General features: G+C 32.4%; 1 protein-coding gene across 1 annotated transcript in view; it reads left to right on the forward strand.

Moving 5' to 3' along the window:
- LOC143228434 (laminin subunit alpha-1-like) overlaps positions 1-13,410 on the forward strand; it is a 118,678-nt gene that overhangs the window by 77,891 nt on the left and 27,377 nt on the right. Inside the window, exons 42-48 of the mRNA XM_076459695.1 lie at positions 839-977; positions 2,892-2,997; positions 3,528-3,644; positions 3,930-4,106; positions 4,645-4,799; positions 5,870-6,028; positions 12,489-12,643. Of these exons, the coding sequence (XP_076315810.1) occupies positions 839-977; positions 2,892-2,997; positions 3,528-3,644; positions 3,930-4,106; positions 4,645-4,799; positions 5,870-6,028; positions 12,489-12,643 (1,008 nt within the window). The remainder of the gene's footprint in view (positions 1-838; positions 978-2,891; positions 2,998-3,527; positions 3,645-3,929; positions 4,107-4,644; positions 4,800-5,869; positions 6,029-12,488; positions 12,644-13,410) is intronic.

The raw sequence follows: 13,410 nt of genomic DNA on the forward strand, positions 1-13,410 counted from the left end.
TATGGAGTTAGTTATTTAGGTGAGAAGAGGTTATATAACACATTGAACGTTACAACTTTCTTATGCTGAAAATATATTTCTGATAGGAACTTGCACTTCCCACTCTTCCTCTTCACTGAAAACCAGTGCTTTCATTTTCTGGCAAAGCTTGAAGTGATAGTTTTGTAGAATTGAGTAGAGGGAGTTGCATTTGTCACACGTCTCATTCTTGATAGTGGAGGATCATTACATGATGACGTGTATGCAAGATTCATTTGTTGATTCAAACAAGGATAGGAGTTTTTAAGGCTTTCAGCATCCAAAAAACCTTAGCTATTTTTGTTCAGTGCTACCTTCTATATGCAGCAATCTATGTGAGTAGGGGTAAATATCTATTGGAAATACATTTTTGATACAGGAAAATTGTGAGATTTTTACTTAACTTTTATATGCAATTAAAAATGTATGCACTAAATCATCTCAAATATGACTTAAACTACTAGTAACTTTATTACTTTACTAATTCAAAAATATAGTAATATTTTTGTGCACAAAATATTTAGATAATTATTTTAAAAGTGCAATAAATTAAAAGTAATGAAGGGATGGGTTCAAATTATAACTATAAAGTAAATGTAACATTTGAATTAGTACCAAAATTAAACCAAAACAACAGAAACAATTCTGCACAGTTAAAAATATTTGTAATTCTTGTGTCCACATTTTGACAAATGTTGCAAGATCTGTTACATTACATCTTAGAAACATTTGAGAATGACCCAAAGTTAATTTGGCATTCTAGAAAGAAAAAATCAATTACTGTTAAAGTTTATTTTTTAATTAGTTAAAATGTCTCCAGTCGTTTTAGTGCAACAAAAGAAGTTTCAGACCTCCCACTGAAAGCAGCAAAAGCATACAAAGATATTGTAGATGCACTGACTGCAGCAGAGAATGCTGCCAGGGAAGCTGAAACTGCAGCAGAAAGAGCTTATAATGTGGTAAGATCTTGGTATATTGCACTGATATCATCTTTGCTAGAGTTGGAAATAAGTTTGTCTTATTTTAAGGTTAAAAAATTTAAATTTAAACTAACTTTGTTAGTCTCCAAACATAAAAGATAAAAAAAACTAGCTTTAAAATTATTATGAACAAATAATAAGACTGTCTTAAAATACCAGGCCTGATTTACAGCTAATATGTAAAGCTGAATGGGCTTCTTGGCAAAATGCTAAATTAAACATGGTTAAACAAATTCACAGTAAATAACTTGCATAAAATCTATTGTCCATTTTGTTTATTTATTGAAATTGGTGTACTACTGTTGAATATTATTACAAAGATTAAGTAGCATTGTTAGCTTAGCAATTGTATTTAGGACTAATCTGAATTCCTTAAGTCAAACCTTGTGAGATAGTGACTTTATGGCAAAAAATATTAACATCATCAGCACCCAACTTATGTAACAATGTAATGTAATATTTATAAGTATATACATAAATATATTTAATTTGTTTGTTTGATCTTTTATTATTGTGTAATGTATCATATATTTATTTAACTTTGTGTGTAGGCTATTTGCAGACCTATTCAAGGCTATCTTTATGTTACAAATACATTCTGATACTGTTATTTATATTTAAAAATGTATTTCTAGTGGTTAAGTTTTTGTTCCTATTTTTAGCTAAGGCATAACAGCTCGTAAATCAGATCTGAGTCGTTGTTATTATATGTTTTGTTTTTTTCAAATAGACTTTTAGCTCACTGCCCTATCACTTCTTGACTGATTTTGAGATTTAGTTACATTTCTGAACTCAGGGAGCCAAATCCTTTCTATTTTGTATTTGACCACGCCCAAGGTCTCGTAGGTTAATTTATTTTAATCCTGTCTAATAGAATTCCAAGTGCCATGGCTATTGAGGATTCCCTCATATTTTTTTTATAACTTAAAAGTATAAAAAGTATTTAAAAAAAATCTGTTTAAGGTTTCCATATAAGTTACAAAAACAAAGCAAACTGTATGCTTATTTACTTTCTTGTCTGTTTACATCTTCATAATGCAGGTATCCTTCCACTCCACCAATTAATTCTATTCTTCAGTTTTCTTATCTTAATAGGATAAAAATGAGTTTTTTTTTATTTTTAAATCAGACTTCAATACTGTGACTTGCCTCTTTTATTTCATCTGACAGATAGTTATATCTGTTGTGCATTAGATCTGTGAATCTCTTGACACTTGAAGAAATCAAGTGTCTGGTTGCTAGGTTGAATTTTTATTAAGTACACAAACCTTTGTAACAATGAAAATATGTGACATGGTAATAGCCTTCAGTGGCTCAGCAGTAATTCTGAATGCTTGTAAATCTACTTGTGGTGGATAGAGCACAGATATTCCATTGTTAACAACAATCAAACTATGATAAAGAAAAAACTATTAAAATACAGATCAGTCTTGTTTATTGACAGACCTGTAGGAAGATATTTGCACCTAGAGGTGCAATAGCATCTGAAGTAAACCCTGGTAGGTGATTTGAGATCTGTGAGGTGCAGTCCCCCAGCTGCTGCAGATATTTAGTATTTCAACTGATATAGATATGTTGTTTACAATTAATTTTTAAGTACCCACATACTAGAAACTAAAGTTATTGTACAAAAACAAATAGAAAACACAGCATTAAACTTTTTAAAGATGCTTCAGCAACTTGTTCCTTCTCCCACTGTTCTTATACTTTTGAATTACTAATGTAGTTGTTGGAGAATAAATTTGTTAAAATATAGTTTATTAATCTTTTGTTATTTCATTAGATTAATCAGTAGATTAATATTGCTAACTATAGTTGTACGAGCATATCTACAGGTTGTTTGTAAAGGTTAGGATAGCCACTTACAATGCCTTTAAATATTGTTTGATGTAGGCATACCCAGGAACTGATGATGCTTTAACAAAGCAAGCTGAAATAGCTCGTACCAGAAGTGAAAAACTCCTTAAAGAAGCTGCAGACTTGCGTGATGAAATTCCAAGTAAAAGTTTAACATAATTTTACTACGTTTTGGGTAAAATAATATATTTCTTTAGAATTAAGTTCCTTGTAAACTAAAAAAATCTCAGCCTGATTAGCAGAAGTAAAAATACCACATTCTTTATGAAGATCAAGGTGACAATAAGGGTGTAGTATGATTTCCTGATGAAAATAAGTTTTAGTATAAACTCTGAGGATTGGTATATGACTTAGAAGGAATTGTATTTCCCTCTATGCCATTAAATACATCAATAACAAAAATTGTATGTTTTTTTGTTTACTGTAGGTGAATCATTTTTAGTGTATGTCTAATTGTGTTTGATTGTATAAAATAATCTGTCCGATGAAGACAAGTAGTAATATTGTATGAAACCAGCTAACTTACATTTAGTAAATCATATAAATGTGTTCATATGACTAGATTTAAGTCTTGCAAAGGATTATGCATCTTGATTTCAATACCCTCACTTATGCTTTATAAATCAAAGTATAAAAAGCTTAAATGTTTTTTGTTTTTTTATTTTTTAATAGAACTCAGGAATCGTCTGGAAGACAAGAAGAATAATCTTAAAAAAATTCAAGAAGACAATGCACATTGTAAAATTAATCTTGATGTCATTAATAATGGACTGAGTCATCTTCCCAATGGTTTGTATTTTTATTTTGTAGAGACACTGAACATAAATTTACTATACCTTTAGTTCACAAATGTATACAAACATTTCCCTATCTTGTGTATTATTCACACAGAGGTATTTTTTTAATAAAGTAACATACCTCACTGTTCTGCCTTCATTTATCCAAAGTGACCACATATTTATTTGCATTTACAAGCTAACTTGTATTAATGATATAAAAACGTATTAACAATATTTTTAGAAAATAATCTATTTTAGAATCTGTCATGTTGTTTTTTTGTTTTTAATACTTAAGACATAGGAGAAAACTTATCACGAGTGGAAGGCTATCTCAGTGGAATACTAGACCAGGCTGAACAAACACACACAAAAATCGATGACATCCAAGACAAAATTGATGAAGAGCTTATTCCTCGGTTTGAAGCTTTGAACACAGGATCTGTGGCAGAATTGGGAAACATCAGTGATACCAGTGAGTTTAAAAAAAAAAATGTTTTCATATGTTGCATATTACTGTTGTGTACAAGTTTGAGAATTGTTGTTTATTTAAGATGCCGTAGCGTAACTTAGTTATCAAAGCTAATTGATTATTTAGGTAAACATTAGACCACAAAGAGTGAAAAATTCTATAAGTTTCTGAATCAACTACAATATTATTTTTCCATGTTTTAATGACAAAGTGGTTATTTTATGTCCCCTTGAATTTAAAAATTATTACAAGTAATGGTAGAAAATGTTTCATTGTTAATATCAGTGACTTTACAAAAGTTCTGTTGAAATAGTAAGTTTTTTGGGTTTTTTTACCTTCTGCTCTTTGATTTATATTCCACGTTTCTATGATCAATAATAAATTACTTCAGCAAAAGCAACAAAATACAAACTGACAACTGCCTTTTATACCAATAAATTATTTACATTTTTTTATTGTTCTTGTTATTATTTTCTAGTTTTATTGATTTTGTATCAAAACAATCCCAGACATATAAAATCAGCTTTGTTTTCTTTCTTAGTCAACAGGGCTAGAGCTTCCACCTTTGATATCAAGAGACAGGCAGAGAACATGGAAAGGCTTGCCAAAACAGTGGAGTCACATCACAGAGATACTCAAATGAAACTAAAGGAATTGAAAAACAAAATCAAGTTTGCCAGACAGATGGCATCAAGTGTACGTTATATTTTGGTATAATTTCTAGAATGTGACTAAAGTATGTTATTCTATAATAAAACATGTTCTGTGAGGGGTTGTGGCTACAAGGTTCTGTAAAAGAATGAATTGTTTTAAGAACTTGTTCTTTACATGTGTTATTCTGTAGTGGTGCATGTTGTTGTTTTTTCCAGCTTAATATCAATAAACAGTATTACAAACAAAAAAGTTTTTATTTCCATTCAGAGCTAAGTAATTAGTTTTTCAGTTAGTAATTCATTAGCCTTATTATTTTATTACATAAATAGTCAATTATCCTTGCATGAGACTAACCATTCTATTTGCAGCTTGTTTCATGTCATTTTAAAGACATTTTCGTATTTCCCTTTATTTAGTATAGTTTCAGGTAAAACAATTTAGGAGTAAGTTACTCTTTTTATACATATATATGTATAATCCCAAACTCTTACCTGAATATGTATCATAAACACAATGACTTAGCAGTTTAAAATTACGGGTGGTGACAGATGGACTTGGTAGTAGCTTTTTTCATGGCTTGAAACACACATATAACAACCTTAAGGCTGGAAGAGCATGTTTGGTTAGTGACAGTTAAACCTGAAATCCTTAACTTGCAGGAACTACTTTAACCATTGGACGAGGTCAACCTGAAGCTGAATAAACTAACATTAATCAAACATAATAAGAAATCATAATTAATATCCTGGTTGTTTTTATAGTTGGAATAATTGAAAATAGTAATTAGAAAAACTAATTTCCATTATTTGATTTTTTTTTCAACATTAATAGATTGTGTTTTTGATTTAAAATAATTGATGCTCATAGATAATTGGTATAATCACCCAGCTCTATTCCTAGTGGCAGTTCTAGATTTATTTCCTATTGTCAAGAAAATGTATGGAATGTAACGTAACTAGGAACTAAAGGTTATTATTTCCTCCTATAGTGGCCATAACAACAAGTGAATACAGTAGAAGTAATTTCTCCAGCACAGTTTATATTTCACATATATTCCTTATTTTATGTATAAAATGTAATGAAGATAAAAAAACAGAACTTGCTCTTTACAGCTCAAAGTGTCTATAACTACAGACAGCAGTGGAAAATGTAAACGATCATATCAACCACAAATAGAGCCCTCAACCGTCACTAACATCATTCTTAAGTATGCACTCACCAAAGAAGAAGATAAAAATAGTCTTCTGTTTTACTTAGCCAACCCAGTACTAGTAAGTATTTGAAAGTATTTCTGACATAAAATTCAGGATTTGGATTTACTGATAAATTTGAAATTTCATCTACAGTTGTAACTAACCTATATTTTGCAAAATGGGCTATCTGTTTGAGCCTCATTCCACCAGCTCATTTAGAAAATAACACGATGTCACATAGGTTGCACAAGCCATACTAAAGTTGTAAGAACTTCTATCTTACTGATGTCTGCATCAGTGAAATAAAATTTTAAGGTTTTATGTACAAGTTAATGCATTGTTCTGGTTTAGGGTTTTCATACACTAACTCTTTAATTATCATTTAAGAGTTACATTACAGTCTATTACCTCTTCTTATGTAAAGAGCTATTCTCGTACAGTGCTGCTCTTTATGTGCAAAAACGTTTTTTTTGCATGCAACAAGCCTTGAAGCTCTCACACTTCTTTGAATCAACTAATTAAAATGCAAGTCACCACATAACCCTCCACCAGGGTCCACACAAACTTTTCCTAACATGTACATACTTATTCTCTGACTAAGATTTTTATTTTAGCACTTATTGATATCCTTTGTTCTGTACTTTCAGTTTGGCTCAATAAGTTTGTTATTTTCAGTTAACTCCTTGCTCTATTTATCAGGTAATGAGTAATTAGGTTAAATATCTTCAACACATAACATAAAAAAAGCTGTTTATTTCACTATACAATTTCTGAACTATGTCGGCTATTTCATTTTTGTCTTTATACATTTTACCATTAATTATGTTTATTTTATAATTTATACTTCTTACCATTACTTCATTCCTAAGGGCACCTGGGGACTGGGGACCACCCTACCTGTTCTTATTATTGAATGTCTTCCTCCTATAATGACTGAACCCATTTCAGACAACATTGTTGTTTGTTTTGCTCCACCTTCTCATAGAATTACCTTCCAGGTCTCTACTGACGAATTTGTTAGGCATCTTTTTCTTTTCTTTCTTTTACACTTTTCATTATGTTTCATGATAACATTGTCTCCATTTTGAGACTGAGTATTTGCACTCCTCACCCTATATAGGCTTAGATTCATTTTTGCTACTAGCTTACCATCAGGCAGAATTTCTTTCAGATCCTGTTATTTGAATCTTTGTTAATTGTCTCTTCTACAGTTAATGCTTGCCTTCCACCTCCTTTCTTCAGTGTTTTACCTGTTTAGAGATTTTCTTCATGGAATACCTCCTCTCTCTTTCCTCTATTTTGGGATGTTTTCCATCTTCAGTTCTTACCTTCCATATATGGTTTCTTTGCTTTTAGCATCCTCTAGAAGGGGAAACTTCTGTTTATTATGTGTGCTAAAAGGGTTTAATGGTCATTTCTTTTTTCCACTGTTCCATTTTTTTGGCTATTCCTATACATTTAGCATTACGTGAGATATCTGCAATGCTATATGGAATTTTTTAAAGTTGCTCTTTTGTTTTAATCTGAGAGATTATCTGTCTGTATTTGGCACTTTCCTGTCATTTTCCTGTCTCACCTACAGGTTTTCATCATCCATTTTGTTTCGATTCCATATGCCTTTTTTGTGGGGCAGTTTGCATTTTGCCCTACTACCACATTTTGGTAGATTTTACCTATGTCTTTCATTGGATGTCTAGCTTTGGTTAGTCTTAACATACTTGTACTTCTTCCAGAGTCAACTCAATTCAAGTAGTTGGGTTAAATCAGTAGGAGTCTTCAGGTCAGTGGTCTAGAGATAAAAGGTCTTATCTCCCCCTCACACCCAAGAACTTTTACCAGTTCATAGATCTTTCATTTACCCTCTTCCTCCTGTCCAGATTTGACTAATCTACTTTAACTAATAAGTAGCTAAAATTGCACATAAGGGGATACTCAGTTGTGTTCCCTTTGTTAAACAGTGGACGTTTTTTCTGAACCCAGACACTTGACACAAGTCTTGAAGGATCGTGTTCCAAATGCTTTGTGCACGTTGATAACTGACTCTTCAATCTTGACACATTTTATCCCTAGGAGTAACTTCTCATTCCTTCTAATCTTTGATTTTGCCTCCTGTGGGATACTCCATCAAGTGATGCTTTTTTTGCATTCCATCAGTCTTCACCAAATTTATCTTCAGTCATGCCACTCCGGTTCAGGTTGGCTAGATTGATTTTTTCTTGGATAGTTTTCTTTGCTGTTTCAACTCAATTTGTTTTTTTTATTTTAGTGACTCGTATGATAGATTTCTTTCGACTTTTTAATTTCTTACAATGTGCCACATTCCTTCTTAGTGAGATCTAAATAAACTTCTCTAATACAGGGTGCAAGATGCTTTGTTGTTTTCATGGCTTCTTTCCATTGGATCCATTTCCCACAGTTTCCTTCTTGTTCTTCACTTCTTTGTTTTTGTTTCTTTGTTTCTTCCCTTTCTTCCTTACCCATATGTTTGAATTGCATTTCAATTATTTTTTTATTTCTTGTTACTGTAGTCATACACATCCCCTTTTTTCTGCATGGCAACCAATGAAGGGAAGAAAGGATCCTGGTGGTTGAGGGGTCCAACCCCCAACACACAACTTTGGCCTTGAATTCCTGTAATCAGGCAGCCTCATCTTTTCTCACTCCAAAACCATCTGCATGTACTTCTACTACCAACACGGTACACACCCAGATCCTGAGCTTTGTTTCGGAGAAGTTGTGCTTCCTGTGGTCCCTGACGTAAAGTTCTTGGGGCTTATCTTTGATTATAAGCTGACCTTTATTCCACACATCAAGCAGCTATGTGGAAAGTGTACAAGAGCACTGAATATCCTCCATGTTATCTCTTTCACCTCTTTGGGAGAGGATTGATGTTCTATGCTAAAAATGTATCTCGTGCCTTTGTTTGATCAAAACTGGAATATGGGTCTTTGGCCTATGGCTCTGCCAGGACCTAGGCTTTGAAGATATTGGATCCTGTTCACCATCAGGGGCTTTAGCTCTGTGCAGGGGCCTTTTGCACATCTCCAGTCAAGAGCTTGTTCACTGAGACTCGTGAATCTCCTCTATACCTTTGCCATTTGCAGCTGTCTTTATTGTACATTTCAAAACTTCGATTTTCACCACAGCATCCCACCTGGGGTTGTTTTCTTTCCTCAGTGGGCCATGCTTTTTCAGAATACAGTCTGCTATCGTTCCTTTTGGCTTTCATATCCAGGCATAGCTGGATGAATTGGGTCTGTCCTTGGATAACATAGCTGTATCCACTAATCAGCTTATCCCACCATGGCTAATTCCCATCTCTAAATGTGATCTTTCTTTATGTTATCTGTAAAAGGTGGATACACCCAATTAGAAGTATCACCTTCTATTTGCTGAACATTTTCAAACCATCCTTCCATTTCCATTTATAGAGATGGTTTGAAATCAGGTGACTCTGTAAGCTCTGCCATGGTTTGTTGTGATTCAGTTGTTGCAAACAGAATCCCCTTTACAGTTTCTGTGTTCACTGCCAAATTGTATGCCATTTCTCTTGCCCTGGATCACATAGAAACTATGCACGAACTGTACCATTCATGCTGACTTGCTTAGCTCTTTATTGGACTTAATAGCTTCACATCAGTTCTCGCCCTGTTCTCATCAATATTCAAAACCAACTGGCCTGTTTCTCTCTATCATCTACTTCAATCCAGTTTTTTTGGATACCAGGCCATGTTGGTATTTGTGGGAATGAGCTTGCTGACATCACAGCTAAGTCTGTCTGCTTTGGTAATATCACTACCGTGTATGTCCCATACATGGACTTACGGTCCTGTATTCAAAACTTGGTTCCTCACCAGTTTGCAGTCGACTTGGAACGATTAACGTGATAGCAAGCTTTTCCAGATCAGACCTTCTGTTGCTCTTTGGCTGTCTTCCTTCCATAATGATTGTAAGGAAAAAGTTGTTCTGGCTAGACTATGCATTGGTCAGTTTTTTAACTCATCACTTTCTTTTATCTGGTACTAATGCACCTATGTGTGATCTGTGTGACACTCGGGTCACAATAGCCCACATTTTACTGTCATGCTGTCGTTACAATTGAAAGCAATAGCACCAATTTAAACATTTTTACCATGGGTTAACCCTTAACATTGGACAGTGTCATTGGTGATGGTAACACTATCCATCTTGATTGTTTTAAATATTTAAGGGCCATTGGTCTTTTTAACTCTAAGATTTTAGTTTAAAATTAGTTTTAGCATGATTCATCTTTTCATATTTGGATGATTTTATTTTTTTACCTTTTATATTGATTGTTTAGAGAAGATGGCCCAGTTTTTTTGTACCAATAAATGCTAAACAATCAGTCAACCACACTGCATGTCTACCCTGTCATTTGTTGGCATGACCCAGAGAAGTAGCAACATGCATTTGCAACTAACATGATGCGTGTGATAAAAATTTCAAATTATGTTTTTTTCCTTTCATAATACAGACCATTTGTTTTCTGCAGACTATGTACATCCTTAAAGAAATATCAAAATTACACAGATGAAATATACAAAGCAAATAGCACACATTTGATTGTATTAATGTTTTTTGAAGCCTTATTCATTTTGCATATAACATGTTTTTCTGTCTGAAATTTAAACTTAAGTAAAATTTGTAGTATTCCTAACTTAGTCAATACACAGTTGCTGCACTTTCAGTCTCATTGTTTTTATAAACTTTGTATAGCTATTCCTCTTATAAATAATGGTGAATGACTGTCACTTTTACAGGGTTTCTAATAATTACTGTTCGTATTTTAAAATAACTTTTGAATGAAAAAATAATAGTTATGGTAAAATATATGTTGGTATAATCCAAGTTTTATACTATTTCAGACATTTTTTAAAAAAATTGAAGAATTTGTCAATAGATGTTTGAAAAATTTTAATTATTTTTCTAAAAGCACAGTTTTATTATATGTGGAATTTATGTGCTCTTCTTTAATATTACCAATTCTGAAATGTTTATTACATGTCAGCACTATTAAGAAATAGAATAAATGATGGCATATTAAACAGAAAAATGAAACGGGATCTAGGTATCCTCAGAAGAACAGTGAATGACCTAGTGTAAGTAAGGATATTGTCACATCGGTAATCAGTCACTTGCATAGTTCTTTCTAAACTGCATCCATTAACAGCTATTCAGTTGTGTTACTCACAACTTCCTCTGTCGTCAGAATTTGCATATTTCTGTGACAATTGCTAATGGTTTAGATTGTTATGAGCTAAATAAATACTGTGTCTTATGTTGTGCTGATAAGTCAGTGCTTTACTGTGTCGTATGTTGTGCTGAAAAGTTAGTGCTTCTGTTGCTAATAGAAAAATATACTTTAATTTCTTTTTTGTTATAAAAATTTTAATTATTTTTCTAAAAGCACAGTTTTATTATATGTGGAATTTATGTGCTCTTCTTTAATATTACCAATTCTGAAATGTTTATTACATGTCAGCACTATTAAGAAATAGAATAAATGATGGCATATTAAACAGAAAAATGAAACGGGATCTAGGTACCCTCAGAAGAACAGTGGATGACCTAGTGTAAGTAAGGATATTGTCACATTGGTAATCAGTCACTTGCATAGTTCTTTCTAAACTGCATCCATTAACAGCTATTCAGTTGTGTTACTCACAACTTCCTCTGTCGTCAGAATTTGCATATTTCTGTGACAATTGCTAATGGATTAGATTGTTATGAGCTAAATAAATACTGTGTCTTATGTTGTGCTGAAAAGTTAGTGCTTCTGTTGCTAATAGAAAAGTTATACTTTGTTGCAATTAAAATATACTTTAAGTTATACATTTAATTAAAGTGTTACAAAATTATCACTGCACCTGATCACTTTGTTAATATTCCATTCTCTAAAGACATATATAATCATCTTTGCAATTTAATATGTGGGACAATGCAGCAGTGTAGGAAGGTGCCTAAAGTATAAACTGCTTAGTGGATGTATTAACTTGCTGAATACAAAGAAAATTTAGAGGGAAAATTGGTGACCAGACTTGTACTCTGACATGTCAGAGAAATTATTTTCCCATATTAAAAGCTAATTGTGTTATTGACATGTTTTTCTAGCAACACAAGACACCATCTCATTTCATACTTTTTCATGAATCACTGGATAATTGAAATGGTCGATCAGGCAGGTATGACAGTTATCCTTAGCATTTAGCTCTCCAATATTTATATCATTGAACGTTTAGCTAGGAGAGATACAACTTCTTTAGTATAACCCCAATATCTCGAGGATTATATATCGGATAATCCATTGATGTAATTCTAAGATAAATGTTTTCTAATGTATTTAACAAAGTGAAGATACCTTAAAATATTTTGAGGTCAATAGAGTTCATGTGAAAGTGGTATAAAAACTGACCAACATGTACTTTACTGCATATGATGTATTTTAAAACATATAGACATCCTATGTAACATTGAATTCTTTGTTTTCAAATTTGTTGGTATATTTTTCTTTATGCAGGATGATTTTATGGCTATAGAGATGGTCAACCGCAAAGTAAATTTTCTGTGGAATGTAGGAGATGACACTGAAGCTATCCAACATGGTCTCAATCTGGAAGCTAATGATGAACAGTTGTCAAATAAAAATTACTGGTATATTATAGAAGTAAACAGGTTAGTCAAACACGTACAACTTTAGTGATGAGATCAAACAAATTAATCTTGTTTACCTTCAGTCATTGTAACTGCAAAGCATTATATACCAACCATTAATGTGTCCATTGTAAAAATAAATGAATATTCTATGCTAGTATTTATAATAATTTGAGTGAAAGTAATGAAGAATACATTATAATAGATTAGTCATACTACATCTACCATATGCAGTGCCAGTAAAGTATCTTGCACGGTATCGTAACTCAACAGGCTAAAACTGTTCATGCACTGAGTCAATTTGCTTCGATACTTTTAAATGTTACAGGAAAAATGTCAGCTGTGTAGTACAGTGTATATTCCACTCTTTCATACCACATATTTAATATTCATGAAACCTTTGAATTTTACAAATGACTTCAACTTGATTTAGCATGTTCCAGAATTGAAAGGTGGAAAAATTTCATGTTAGATGTTATTTCTGTATCCAGTACATTTATGGAATTTTGCTACTATTTCAAAGAATATTATTTTGCTTATCTTGTATAGAAGAAAGGACAGACTTGCCACTTTAAAATGGAAGTTGTACTTTATTGCAGTCTATTTGGGACTATTTACTAAAAGCAAGAATTATATATTAGTTTTGACGACTCATCAGGAAGGCTAGCTTTTGCTCTGAAAGGACACAGATCATTTGTTTGTTCAGCACCTTTGCTGTGTATGCTGATAGTATTTTTTTCCATATTTTGTTTGAAGTCCAGTTAGTTTTTTATTTTACTTTATTCCAT

The sequence above is a fragment of the Tachypleus tridentatus genome, chromosome 10 (assembly GCF_004210375.1).
Source record: "Tachypleus tridentatus isolate NWPU-2018 chromosome 10, ASM421037v1, whole genome shotgun sequence".
Lineage (NCBI taxonomy): Eukaryota > Metazoa > Arthropoda > Merostomata > Xiphosura > Limulidae > Tachypleus > Tachypleus tridentatus.